General features: G+C 29.3%; 2 protein-coding genes across 2 annotated transcripts; both read right to left on the reverse strand.

The window, feature by feature from the left end:
* Positions 1–279: 279 nt before the first annotated feature.
* On the reverse strand, positions 280–4,585 carry LOC133802432 (protein SRG1-like). The gene is made up of 4 exons (XM_062240730.1): positions 4,220–4,585; positions 3,875–4,122; positions 974–1,301; positions 280–766 (listed from the first exon to the last, which is right to left on the reverse strand). Exons 1-4 carry the CDS (start codon positions 4,487–4,489, stop codon positions 491–493), a joined length of 1,122 nt encoding a protein of 373 aa, XP_062096714.1. The 5' UTR covers positions 4,490–4,585; the 3' UTR covers positions 280–490.
* Positions 4,586–7,601: 3,016 nt separating this feature from the next.
* On the reverse strand, positions 7,602–10,841 carry LOC133802433 (codeine O-demethylase-like). The gene is made up of 4 exons (XM_062240731.1): positions 10,441–10,841; positions 9,404–9,651; positions 8,264–8,588; positions 7,602–8,042 (listed from the first exon to the last, which is right to left on the reverse strand). The coding sequence occupies exons 1-4, from the start codon at positions 10,723–10,725 to the stop codon at positions 7,791–7,793; spliced, it is 1,110 nt and encodes a 369-aa protein (XP_062096715.1). The 5' UTR covers positions 10,726–10,841; the 3' UTR covers positions 7,602–7,790.
* Between the last annotated feature and the right edge of the window lie 3,232 nt (positions 10,842–14,073).

Below are 14,073 nucleotides of genomic sequence, written 5' to 3' on the forward strand. Positions count from 1 at the left end.
TTGTGATCATATGCCAAAATTTTTTGAATAATTTAGGTTGTCAAAATCAAGATTCAAAGAGAACCTATTACATGCATATATAAATATTAAAATAAGCACGAGTACAATAGATTGTAGAAATCATGATTTCGACATTTTAAATTGTATTATAATTTTAAAATTTTATGGGAGGTTCCCAATAATTATATTATACACCATTATGTAAAAAAAATAGAGTTGAAACTTATCCATATAATAAAAATACTAAAAGTAATTTTATATAATGATAAAAAACAATCATTATACCAAAATGGTACACATATAAATTATATATTAAAGGTGTTTTTATAAATTTTCCTGGGCAACAAAAATTTTCCATGGTACACATTTAATTATATGATATTTGTTTTATGGCATTATTTTGACAACTAGAAATTTAGCTACCGAGCAAGAGACACCATGAGGTCTCTCTCATTCTCTTATTCAACTTCTTTACTATGCTTTTGGTGTTTTAGACAAGATCACCTTGGCCTTCTTCTTTGGGAACAATCCTCATTGCATCAATATAGGATTTACCACGAAGTTCACGAGCAAAAAAACTCTTGAAATAATCCACAACACGAATTCTCTTAAATTGTGCTGGTGTCTTTGGTGTCACAAGACTTGGTGCTGGACCTAGGTCACCGGACAAGCTCGGGCCATAGAATGTGCCTATGGAAAGTCTCTCTTTCTCTGCGTTAACTGTTGCACGATGCTCAATACTTCGATAAATTCCGTTCGTGATAATCTAGGAAGCAATACAAAACATAATAAGATGTAAGATGACAAGATCCAGGCTTGTGCCTAGGGCACCCACATAATGCGACTTTTTTTTGTTGAAAAATATCATTTTTTTTACATGTACTAAGGTCCCCAAATTTTAAAAAAATATCATTTTATATATAATTTTTTAAAAAATAATAAATTTTGTATAGGATCCCTATAATTTTGGTACCTCTAACATGTCTCCAATGTTGACAATGAAAGCATTATTAGGAAGTGGTTTGACAGGGATCCAAACTCCATCTTTTTTAATTTGAAGACCATCCATTTCATTGATTTGAAGAAGAATGGTGAGGCCTATGGAGTCCGAGTGAGAGTTCAGGCCGATCACAAGCTCCGGTTGGGGGCACGGCGGGTAGTAGTTCATCCTCATGGTTTGCCACCCTTCTCCAAATAACTCGCTCATTTCATTAGACTCCATTCCTAGAGCTTTTCCCATAAAGTCAAGTACTTTCTTCGCAATATTCTCTAGCTCTGTTGAGTAAGCTTCAAGGGTTTCTCTATGCAAAGTTGGATATATATTTCAAAAAATATTATTTACTTTTCACAAGAATTAGATAATATCAAAGTTCAATATATACTGTAGTAAAATTCATTATGTATGAGAAAAGTAGTGGAAACTGTACTAGAAATCAAATGTCGCAAAATACAACATGAGTTTGTCTGTTACTTGAAACATACGAGTCAACTAGCTTTGACACCAAATAATGCAAGAAAACAAAAATAATAATATCCTTAAACTTAAAGATAATATATATATATATATATTTATATCATTACTCTGTAAAGTACATATAAAAAAAAGTAAAGGTTTTGATATTCATCAGTGCCACTCGATTAGTGTTAAGACTACTTGGGGCAAGCCATTACTTCCTTGAAAACTCTTTCATTGACTCTTTCATGTACAGTATATATATATTCACTTCAATAGAACTGTACTAGCTAGTAGTACGTAGGTATCTCATTATTCAATATTGATTATATATATAAATATATATATATATAAAAGGGAATACTTTATTTTTTTTGCAAAGTATCATTTTGGTACTCTCTATTTTCAATAATGCTTATATAGTACCTTGTATTTTAAAATTATACATATTTGATACTCTAGACTTAGATTTGATAGATAAAATTTTGTCAATATGATCAAATTGTCATCAGTTATATGTAATTAAGTAATTAAATTTAAATTTAGAACTTACATAATTGACAACAATTTGATTAAATTAATAAATTTTTATTAATTAAATTTGAGTTTATGGTACCAAATATATACGATTTTAAAATACAAATACTATATGAGCATTATTAAAAATAGAGGGTACCAAAATAATACTTTGTAAAAATACAAGATACCAAATGATTACCTACCTGTATATAAATATATAAACGGACTCTCTTTTCTCTGTCGGTGACAATGTGCTCTCACCTGTAAATATATATATATATATATATATATATTTATATGTATGTATGCATTCACTTCAATAGAACTGTACTAGCTAGTAGTACGTAGGTATCTCATTATTCAATATTGATTATATATTTATATATATAAACGTACTAATGTAAAGTATCTTTTCTTTGTCGGTGACAATGTGCTCTCACCTATGTATATATATATATATATATATATTTATATATAATTATAACTAGGTTTATATTTTTTTTTTACTACGTGTTTTGTCTCATTACTTGTTTGGACTTTGTGTTTTGATAAATTATTTTTTGGACTTATTGTTTTGTAAAATTGTTCAAATAAGCCCATAAACCTGATTTTGATGAACAAAAAATTGAGTATAACAATACAGTTCTTAAGCAAAATGAATATATTTTTGTTCTGAGTTGTTAGATTGATTAATTATTTGTGATTCTAATTCAAAAAAATTTGATCAAAATCGAGTTTAGGGGTCTATTTGAACTATTTTAGAAAACACATGGTACAAAAAATAATTTATCAAAATACAGAGTCCAAACAAGTAATGAGACAAAATGCATGGTGTAAAAAGAAACTATATTTATAAAATAGCAGATATTGTCATTTTTTTTCTTAAATAAAGAAGTTTTTGCAATGAATTTTTTCTACGAATTGTCTATCATTTTATCTAATTCATTGGGAAATCTTTCAGAACAAATATTTTATCTTTATAGTTTCTATACATCAATTATAATTGTACTAACAATTTTTTTATCCTTATAGTTCCTTATATATCCTTATTTTTATAAAAAAAATTAAGAAAATGTATACATAATTTATTTTAATAAAAATTAACAAAAATTATATGCCTGAACTATTTTATATTATTATATAATATTTATGTACATATAATTTTTATTTTATTTTATAATCAGATAACGAAACAACAATAATCAATTTTATTTATAATATAATAAGTTGAGATGTGAATACTATATGTTATACTAGAATTTTAGTGAAATACATAAGCTCATGTTTTACTCTTATCTGAAACAAGAATAATTGAAGTTTTCTTTCTATATCAACTTTTCTCCTGTTGATAATAACATCACATGGTCATGGTGGGTCTATATATATTGTTTGCATTATACATATTTCCTTTTTTTGCTAGGGCAAGACAGACACAACTAATTAATATGATTATAGCTTTTCAACCACTACTTTGTCTTACTACTTTCCAAAGCATTGACAACTAGTTTTAATAATTCTTTTTAAAATGACATCTCATAATTTATACAGTAGTTGGTCGAAAAATTCAAACAGCCGGTCAAAAATTTTAGATATCTGATCGAAAAATTTAGACAAATGTCATTTTGCAAAAATAAATCAGAGTGCAAAATCACTTATAAAAAATAGGTTATTTTCACCTATTTCTCTTATCTATAAGTATTGTATAGTGTATATCCTAGATTCTAGGAATATAATCAGTCATATTATTTTATTATATATAAGAAATAGTGGTGAAATTACTAGTTATTACTTCAAGTTACACTGTGATCATATACTAAAAAAAACTCACTACTTAAACTTCATATGTGTTAATATATATACACTGACAAAGTGTGAAGATTTAATTAGGATATATATATATACCTGAAAGAGATGGGCAACTTGGGTAACAAGTGAGGTTTTCTCAAGTGGTTTGGCTGTGTGACCACAAAGAACATGTCTGCCCAATCAAGCTTTTGCTCTTCAGACACCACAAAAGCTTGCCCTAATCCCTCCACATCTCCACTTTGTTGCCTAAACTTGTTCTTCTCTTCCATTGGCATATTGAAAAACTCTTCAACCATTGTTTTCACTTTCTCCACCAACAAAGGGCTCACTCCATGATCCACCAACTGAAAATTATAACAAATTGCTTAATTCATCATAGTCAAAAGAATACTATAAATATATATATATGTATATTCAAAAGTGTTTAAATTATTATTATACCTGGAAAAAACCCCATTCTTTAGAAGCTGAGTGAAGCTTTTGGAGCTCTGATTCCATGACTTTTTTATCAGAAGAAAGCAAGTTATTGAAGTGGATAACTGGGATGAGTAGTTGTGAAGAAGAAGAAGAAATGTTGTTAATGGTAGAGTCTTGATCAGGTCGAAGGTATCTTTGTGGGACTGTATCAATGGAGGTCATCTCTTTTGCTAGCTCCTGAACAAAAGGTACTGGAATTGAGCTCCCCAGCTTAATCTCTGATGCTCCTTCCATTAATGTCTACCAGCAAGAAAAGAAAAGAAAAGAAAAAGTACAAGTTATAGAACTCGGAAAAGAAAAAAATATATATGAAAAGGAAGACTACTTGAACCATATGTTATATGGATATATATTTATTTATTTATATAAGTTAGTGCTATAAATGAGTGATGATAAAAATAGGAGCAACTAAAACATCCAATTTATTAGAATACTATAATAATTGAATTTTATTATAGTGAAATACATATACGCATGTTTTACACCTTCTAAACAAGATAATAATATAAATTTATTTCTCTTGAGATTGACTTTTCTGTAAGTTGTAGCAGCCAACGTTGATTTTTATCAAGATTTATATGTGTGTGTGTATATATATATATATCATCAATTTTCCATCTAGTGAAGAACAACACCTGGACTGTGGGTCTCTATGGTTTGGAAAAAATATTAATTCATTATCCTACCTCAATTGAGTAGTCATCTTATCCCAAGAATAAAATATACATGCATCAAAACATTACTCATAATAATTAGACAAATACTTTTAATATAATGAATCACATCTCATATAAATATGTATGATTTGAAAAAATTGGTACAATAGGAATTCTTTTTTAAAAAATTAATCAGTTAAAATTCATTAAAAAGAGAAATAAAATTGTTTTTGTATTTAAATTTCATAAGGATTTTTAAAATGGTATTCTTGAAAATATTGTTTTAAAAATTGGTGAATTTCTATTTAAAATTTATCGAATAGATTCTCATGTTTGGGGTTTGTTTGCACAAAGAAAGGCTCAAATCAGTCTCGATCACTGTCGATCTCATCTAGACGTGGTAGTTTCATAGCAACTTTGACTGATAGGGTTCTTCGACCTACTCGACAGTTTGATAGCCACTCTAAGTGTTCCAAGATCAACAATTATCCTAATTAAGAGTGTTTATGTTAACTTTAGTAGTCAAAAGGCTCCAATCGGTGTTGATTATCGTTGATCTCAACTATATGTAGAAGCTTATGACAATTATGGGATATTTCATACCTAATAAAGGATAAGATCACTATGCAGATCAGAATACAGCCAATAAAGAAGAAGAAGAAGGTAACCGGTTACCCCTATTAAAATAACTGATTGATAACTAGTTACTGAGCCAAACCTAGAAAAAAAAACTTAGAAAATAAAAAATTAATCTGAGAAGTAGTAGAAGAAGAAGAAGGTGGTAACTGGTTACCCCTATCAAACTAACAATTAATTGGTAACTAGTTACTTAGCCAAATGTTTAAAACAAAAAAAACAACTACATCCGAAAACAAAATCAGATATGAAAATAACTAAGAAGAAGAAGATCGAAGAAGGTAACTGGTTACTTAGGTAGTTTTATAAAGAAAACCAAATCTGAAAAATAAAATCAGATTTAAAAATAACACACGAAGAAGGAGATTAAATAAGGTAATGGTTACAACTAGGTCCACAAAAAAACTCAGATCTGAAAATAAAATAAAATCGTGACAGTAACTAGTTACTTAGGTAGTTTTATAAAGAAAACCAGATCTAAAAAACAAAATCAGATTTTAAAATAACCATGAAGAAGAAAATTAAATAAGGTAACTGGTTACAGTTAAGTCTACAAAAAACTCAGATCTGAAAACAAAACAGAATCGTGACAGTAACTGGTTACTTAGACAGATTTAGGAAAAAAAAACCAGATTTTTAAAAGAAAACCAGATCTGAAAAGAAAAGAAAAAATAGATCTGAAACAACAACAAAAAACGCAGAAGAACGTAAAGAAGAAGAAGATGATGAAGAAGAAGAATGTGAAAACGAAGAAGAATGCGAAGAAGAATACGAATCGGAGATGGCGTCGGCAGTGACCGGAGATACGTCGTCCATTTGACGGTGTGAGAGAGCTCCTATTGTTGTGAGAGAAAATGGTTGACTGCCATTGTTGTGAGAAAATAGAGAGAGCAAGTGAAGAATACGTGAGAGATGGAGAGAAAGAGAAAAGTAAGAGAAAGAATGTGTATATATTTTTTATGGTATTTTGTTCATAGTATTTTGTGAGATTTCCATATTTTAAACTTTTTTTTTTTTTGCTAGAATTATCATATTTTGTGGCATAACTTTTATTCTCATAAATATAGTAATTTATTTTTTCCCATATTTTTGTAAAGATCTCTATATATATATATACATTTCATTAAAGAGAAGTTGGAGACACAAGTGGGCTTCTTTTTTAATCAAGTTATATATAGTACATTTATAGATAAAAGAAAGAGATATGTTCAGCCACCAATCAAGTGCTTTGACCATTTCTTTTTAGGCCCAAGAAGCAAGCTTATAACTTTTGCTGCTCATTAAAATATACATCCGGCCCAATTATATTTAACTAAGATGAAATTATATTTTATATGAGATTTTTAATAGAATGTGCAAAAAATATGGTTGTTTAAAATAAAAAATTAATCAATGACTTTTTTTTAAGAATTTTTACATTTATGGGTTTATTTTCTCATATTTTTGTATAAAAGTTGGTTTATGCTATAGTTTTACTCTTAATTAAATTTTATTAATTTAGAAGGTTATGTTTGTAATTTAATTATTATTTTTTAGCTTATTTATTTTTTTATATTACTAATTTTATATTAAATTTTTCTTTGGTTGTTTTGCATTTTTTTTTGTATTATGAATTGTGTTTCAAATGATTTTTTATTTATTATAAACATTTTTTTCTTTTTTTAGATTGTACGTTTTTCCAATTAATCTCACTAATCTTCCAAACACCAATATTTTCCCTCATTTATAACTCATATTCTAATACTCCTGATAATTCACCAAATTACTAAAATACCCCTAGGCTCACCCCGAGCCGTGTATTAATCTCTGATGTGACTTTTCCGTCATATTGCTCACTAGGATCGTCTCGGGCCACATATCTCAAATATATCCACATAATAATGTGGTTTCACTCATAAAGTATATGTATAATACAAATAAACCCTCAACGGGTCAAAAATTACGAAAATATCATTTTTAACAGAATAGGCCTATAAGCACATTTAATATACTTAAACATGCATAAGCAGTCACAACATGATATAACTCATATAATTCACATAATCACACATGTATAATCACAATTAACACATAAAAATCTAATTATGCCCTCCTGGCACAGTAATCAATGTATCAAGTCTTATTAGCAAATTTGAGACGTTACATGTTCTCTCCAACTTTCTTATTAATTTTACATATAATAATTCTCTTATTGAACTTCTCACTTAGCTTTTGGTGTTTTAGACAAGATCACCTTGACCTTCTTATTGGGGAGTGATCCTCATCGAATCAAAATAGGATTTACCATCAAGTTCACGTGCTAAATAACCCCTAAAGAAATCCATAACATGAATTTTCTTAAATTTTGCTGGTGTCGTCGGTGTTATAAGACTTGGTGCTGGACCTAGGTCACCATTCAAGTTTGGAGAATAGAATGTGGCTATGGAAAGTCTCTCTTTTTCTGCATTGACGGTTGCACGATGCTCAATACTTCGATAAATTCCATTTGTCACAATCTACACAACCACTCAAAATATAAGATATGTATGAGTACGAGACCTAATTAATAATGTGACATTTCTTTGTGTTGTGTGTGTAACCTAGCTAATTAAGAAAATTTCAAGTTGTAACATACAATCACTACGATTTGTTATAATCTACATGCATGCAAATAATCATACAAACACATAATATGTATGAGTATAAATATATAATGGGCATTTACGTAGTTTTGTACCTCTATCGAGTCTCCAATGTTGACAATAAAAGCATTAGGAAGTGGTCGGACGGGGATCCAAATCCCATCTTTTTTAATTTGAAGACCGTCCATTTCATTGATTTGGAGAACAATGGTTAGGCCTGAGGAGTCTGAGTGAGTGTTCGCGCCGATCACAAGCTTCGGTTGGGGACATGGTGGGTAGTAGTTCATCCTCATAGATTGCCATCCTTCTCCAAGTAACTCGATCATTTCATTAGGTTCCATTCCTAGAGCTTTTCCCATGAAGTCAAGCAATTTCATGGTAATTTTCTCTAGTTCCGTTGAGTAAGCTTCAAGGGTTTCTCTATGCAATGTTTGGTACATTAAATTCAATACAAGCCAACTTGAGAAACCAACATCAAATTCATATACTATGTCTTGTTCACCATGTTAGTGAATATTATTGCAATTTATATAAACATATCATGATTACTTTATTTTCGGTCGGCTCAATTTTTTTTTTTTATTATTGTTTGTACCTTTTAAAAATATTCATGTTAGTGTCATGATGACACTTAGAACTACAAAAATCTTATGTTTAAAATTTGTGACTAAAAGTAAAAAATTTGTAACTGAAAAAAAAAATTATTATTCTTATGCTGTTATTAAAAAAATTCACAGCTAAGAATATTATTAGTAAAAATATTCGCAATTTTTTGTAACTAAAGTTTAGTGAAATATATAACTAAATATAAGCTCATGTATATTTTACTATGCATACCCCTGTGATTTTTATCAAGATTTATATATGTATGTGCGTACATATATTTTCCATCTCTAGAGATTAGAATAAATCATATATTATGTGAGAGACATCCTTACTAGTGGGGCCAAATCACACATATAGTCCTTTTCTATTATAAATGGAAAATTAGCCACTAATTATTATGATGGTGAATTTTCTAAATGCTAATGTCTAACCATCACTATCTATTAATGGTAATAAAGTCAACAAAAAATAAGACTTTTTCTTGTGAATTTGTCGATCAAAATCATGTATTATTCTTGATAAGTACTATGAATTTAAAATAATAAATAGTCATATCATTATTATTAGAAAAATGACATATGGCAAAATATTTACCAGTAACTCATTCAAACATTAATGAAATTAGGTACCTGAAAGGGAGAGGTAAGTTGGGTAACAAGTGAGGTTTTCTCAAGTGCTTTGGCTGTGTGACCACAAAGAACATGTCTGCCCAATCAAGCTTTTGCTCTTCCGACACCACAAAAGCTTGCCCTAATCCCTCCAACTCCCCACTTTGTTGCCTAAACTTGTTCTTCTCTTCCATTGGCATATCAAAAAATTCTTTAATTCTTGATTTAACATCCTCCACCAATAAAGGGCTCACCCCATGATCCACCAACTAATAAAGATTAATAAATTATATAATTCATAATCAAAAGAATATTATTATATATATATATATATTAGATACAAACAAATGTACAATGCATATTTGCTTAGTTTTATTTATATAATTTATTAATTATTTTGATTAAATGTGTATCATTGTCATATAAATGTTAAATAAATAAATAATATTATATATAAAAGAATAACATAAACATATTAATTTTGTGCATTAATTCGTTTTGTTTTATATTGTGCATTTTAAACCAAAACATTATTTATGATTTTTTATATATATTATGATAATATTTTTAAACATAAATGATAATTTTTTTTAATAAAAATTAAGACTATGTAATATACATTATTATAATGATATTTTATAATATTTAAATTTATATTAATATAAGTATTAAATATTAATCTTGTATTAAATATTATTATAATGATAATATTTTATAACATTTGAATTCATATTAATATAATTAGTAAAAAAATAGAATTATATATTATTATCATAATAATATTTTATAACACTTAAATTTATATTAATATAATTATTAAATATCTAGTTTTGTATTATATATTATTATTATAATAATAATATTTTATAATATTTGAATTTATATTAATATAATAAATAGATATCCATTTTTAGTTAATTTTAAAGTATATTCCGTTAAAGTTAATAAAATAAACCGTTAAAAAACAAAAAAAAAATTGTTATCTACACAATTTTTATATAGAAGAGATATAGGAAAAATCATAAGGTACGTGCATGGAAAAGTGTGTTGATTATCACCTGGAAAAAACCCCAGTCTTTGGAAGCTAAGTGAAGCTTTTGGAGTTCTGATTCCATGAGGAACTTGTCTGAAGAAAGAAGGTTGTTGAAGTGGATGACTGGGATGAGTAGTTGCGAAGAAGAAGAAGAAGTGTTATTAATGGTGTTGAAAAGAGAGTCTTGATGAAGATCAGGACGTAGGTATCTTTGTGGGACTGCATCAATGGTGGTAATCTCTTTAGCTAGCTCCTGAACCAAAGGCACTGGAAGTGAGCTCCCCAGCTTTATCTCTGATATTCCTTCCATGTATATATTTTTTTTGTAGCAAGAAAAGAAAAAGGAGTATTTAAGAGAAGATTAAGAGGAAAAGGAGAAAACACTTATATAGAACTAGAAAAAGGAAAAATTATGAGAAAGATTTTATTATTATAACTAAATAGGAGCTATATATTTTAAAAGCCGATCAAGCTATAAATAATGGAAATTAGACATGGTGCGCATTTTAAATGATGCCCATTAATTTTTACCCATTATTTTTATGGTTTGCTTCAGTTGACAAAACATGTATTGATAGTCTTCTTGAGGTGGCAAAGTGGCAAAGTCTCTTATATATGGCATATTGAGTTCACAAGAGGAGATAGAGAAATTGTATTAAGAAAGAAATTAAGTACAAACTATTTGATTAAGGGTAACATATTTTCCAATATACAAAACAAAAGGTCTCATTTATAATTATTATTTAAAAATGAGGATCTAAACTAATACTAAATTAAAGAAAACTCAAAATTATATAAACCTATGAAAAATATAAATATTAGGATTGGTTAAATACATAATGAAATTGGTTAGACACAAAGAGATGAAAAAACTATAACGATTTCACTAAAGTCAATACGACACTACACCAAAATACCTCTTTTGGCATTTGCGTCAGTGATAACACTGACGATGTTAATTGGCAAAATTTGCGTCAGTAGGGCACTCACGTCATTAACAGACCGTTTGTGTCAGTGGGCAACTGACACTAACGACGTATTTGCGTCAGTGCCCCACTGACGCAAACAAGCTGTTAGCGTCAGTTGCCTACTGACGCAAACGGTCTGTCTAGTAATAAATCACAGCCATCGTCCCTAAGCCCGTCATTCTCCCAAATTCGAAAACTTAGGTTTTCTCCCAACCAGCGACACCTCCAACTTTATTAACCCATTTTGGTGAGTTTTTTTTTTCATTTTAAAGTTAAATTGATGAATATAATATGTTTATGAACCTTATATATAGTTTTTTTTTTAATTTTTTGTATAAATTTTTTATTTTGAAGATTATTGTTTGAAAAACCAAAACCCAAAAACCCTCCTCTTGATTTTTTTCTTTGACTAGATTCGCAGGGGTCATGGGGGTGGGTGGGGTCGCAAGGGTCATGGGGGGTGGCTGGGGTCGCAAGGGTTGAGAGGTGACTGGCTGGGGATTGGGTATAGGGGGGCTAGGGTCGCATGGGGTCGCATAGGGTGGCTGGGGGCTAGGTAGACGGGCTCGGGTTTCATAGCATTTTTTTATTTTTTTTAATATAGCATTTGGATCACGTTTGTAACAGTTGGGCACTAACACAAATGTCAAGCTGGTTTGCGTCATGGGATTCCGCGTTAGTTTCAAAAGTGACGCAAAAAATCAATTGTGGCAGTTAGGAACTGTCATAAATGACATTTTTTGTAGTAGTGCGAGCAGGTTGGCTTATGGTATAGGCATCTATAAATTATATATTTTTGAGTCCAAAGTGTTTCTTTAGAGTATATAAGAGGTCCCAGAAGGTTTGGAGGCATTTTGAGACATTTTGGAGTGATATCCTGGGTGTTATTATAGAAGTATCTACGTTGTGTCGCCTATGGGAGGCAACACATCGCCTCTGTGCAGGCGACGCATCGCCTCTGTGCAGGCGTCGTGTGCAAGCGACGCATCCCGGGGGTTCGTACATGACCATACAGTTACAAGATTTTGGCTCCAAAACTTATTTTAAAATGATTTAATTTAATTGGTTAACAGTAATGATTGTTCATATACTATTTAAGGGATTCATATGAGACTTTGGTGAATTTATCACTCTCCACTCTCTCTCTCTCTCTCTAACTCACAAAGATTACTAGTTTTCTACAAGATCTTCATCAAGAAATCTTGACTTGTATGAAGATCAAGGCTTGTAAATCTCAATTTCATTCCAACTTGTAGTAGCTTCAAACAATCTCTAATGGGAGGCTAGGAATAGATATTTTTGGACAACAAATTCAATATGTGTCAAGCATTTTGTCATCTCCATTGATTCACATAAAATCACAATCTTAATGATTTAATGTAACTTGATTTTCTCTCCACAAATGTCTATTCTTTCTCTTTATCTAATTTGTATTATTTTTCCATTAAATTCATTGTTATATTGTGATTGATTCTCATAATTTACAATATTCCTTTTGTAATTATAAGTCATCATTTGTGATTAAATGTTTCTAAATTCATGTTATAATTATTTAATTACATAATATTTAAGTATCAAGATTTGTATTCATACTTTGAATATGATTATTTAATTATCAAGATTTGCATTCGTACTTTGAATATAATTCTTAATTAATCTTTAGAGTTCGTAATATTGAATTAATTCTCATTATTCATTGTTGATTTAGAAAGTGTAAGCTATAAATTCCCAACAATAAATATATATCTTTAAATCGAAAAAAGAAAACATAAACTTAAGCTACTTTATATAAATATATAATTATATGTCATTTATATGAATACATATATAATAAAAATTATTTTATAATCAAACAGAATTCACTAACTGAACAAACACTTCACCAAAATACATTTTTTGTGTTTGTCAATTAACTGATGCCTAACATTGTGGGGCAATGAAAGGGTATTTGTGTTAGTTATAATACTGACAGGGTTAATAGAGACTGTTTGCGTCAGTTGCCACATGACGTTGTTAACAACATTGTTAGCGTCAGTGCCTAACTGACGCTAACAGAAGGTTTGCGGTAGCGGGGCAATGACGCAAACATCTAAATAAAACGTGTATTTGTATTAGTGGAAAATTGTCACAAACGTATTCTCCACTAACACAAATGCTCGTCAGTGCCCAAATGTCACAAACGTGGCATTTGTGGCAGTTAGACACTGACGCGTAAAACTGCCACAAATGTCACGTTTGTGACAATTCTCCACTGACACAAATGTCAAGTTGTTGGTTTTCATCATGAGATTTCGCATCACTTCTAAAACTGATGCAAAAAATCAATTATGACAATTGAGACTATCACAAATGATCATTTTTGTAATAGTGAAAACAACAATTATTTGTATAAAAAATTAATAATTATAAGTTGAGATGTGTATACTAACACTAGAATTTTAGTGAAATACATCAAGTCATGTTTTACAGCTCCCCAAACAAGACAATAATTAATTTCCTTCTCTTGATTGACTTTTCTATTAGCTGTAGCAGCCAACTTTGATTTTTAGCAGATTATGCATGTGTATGTATCATCAATTTCCATCTCTAGATAGGGTTGGTCTATATGGTTTGGACAAAATACTAATTCATCATCAATTCAGTAGTTATCTTATCATAAGAATAAAATATTACAAATACTCATAGTAATT

This window comes from Humulus lupulus, chromosome 9 (genome assembly GCF_963169125.1).
Source record: "Humulus lupulus chromosome 9, drHumLupu1.1, whole genome shotgun sequence".
In the NCBI taxonomy this organism is placed as follows: domain Eukaryota; kingdom Viridiplantae; phylum Streptophyta; class Magnoliopsida; order Rosales; family Cannabaceae; genus Humulus; species Humulus lupulus.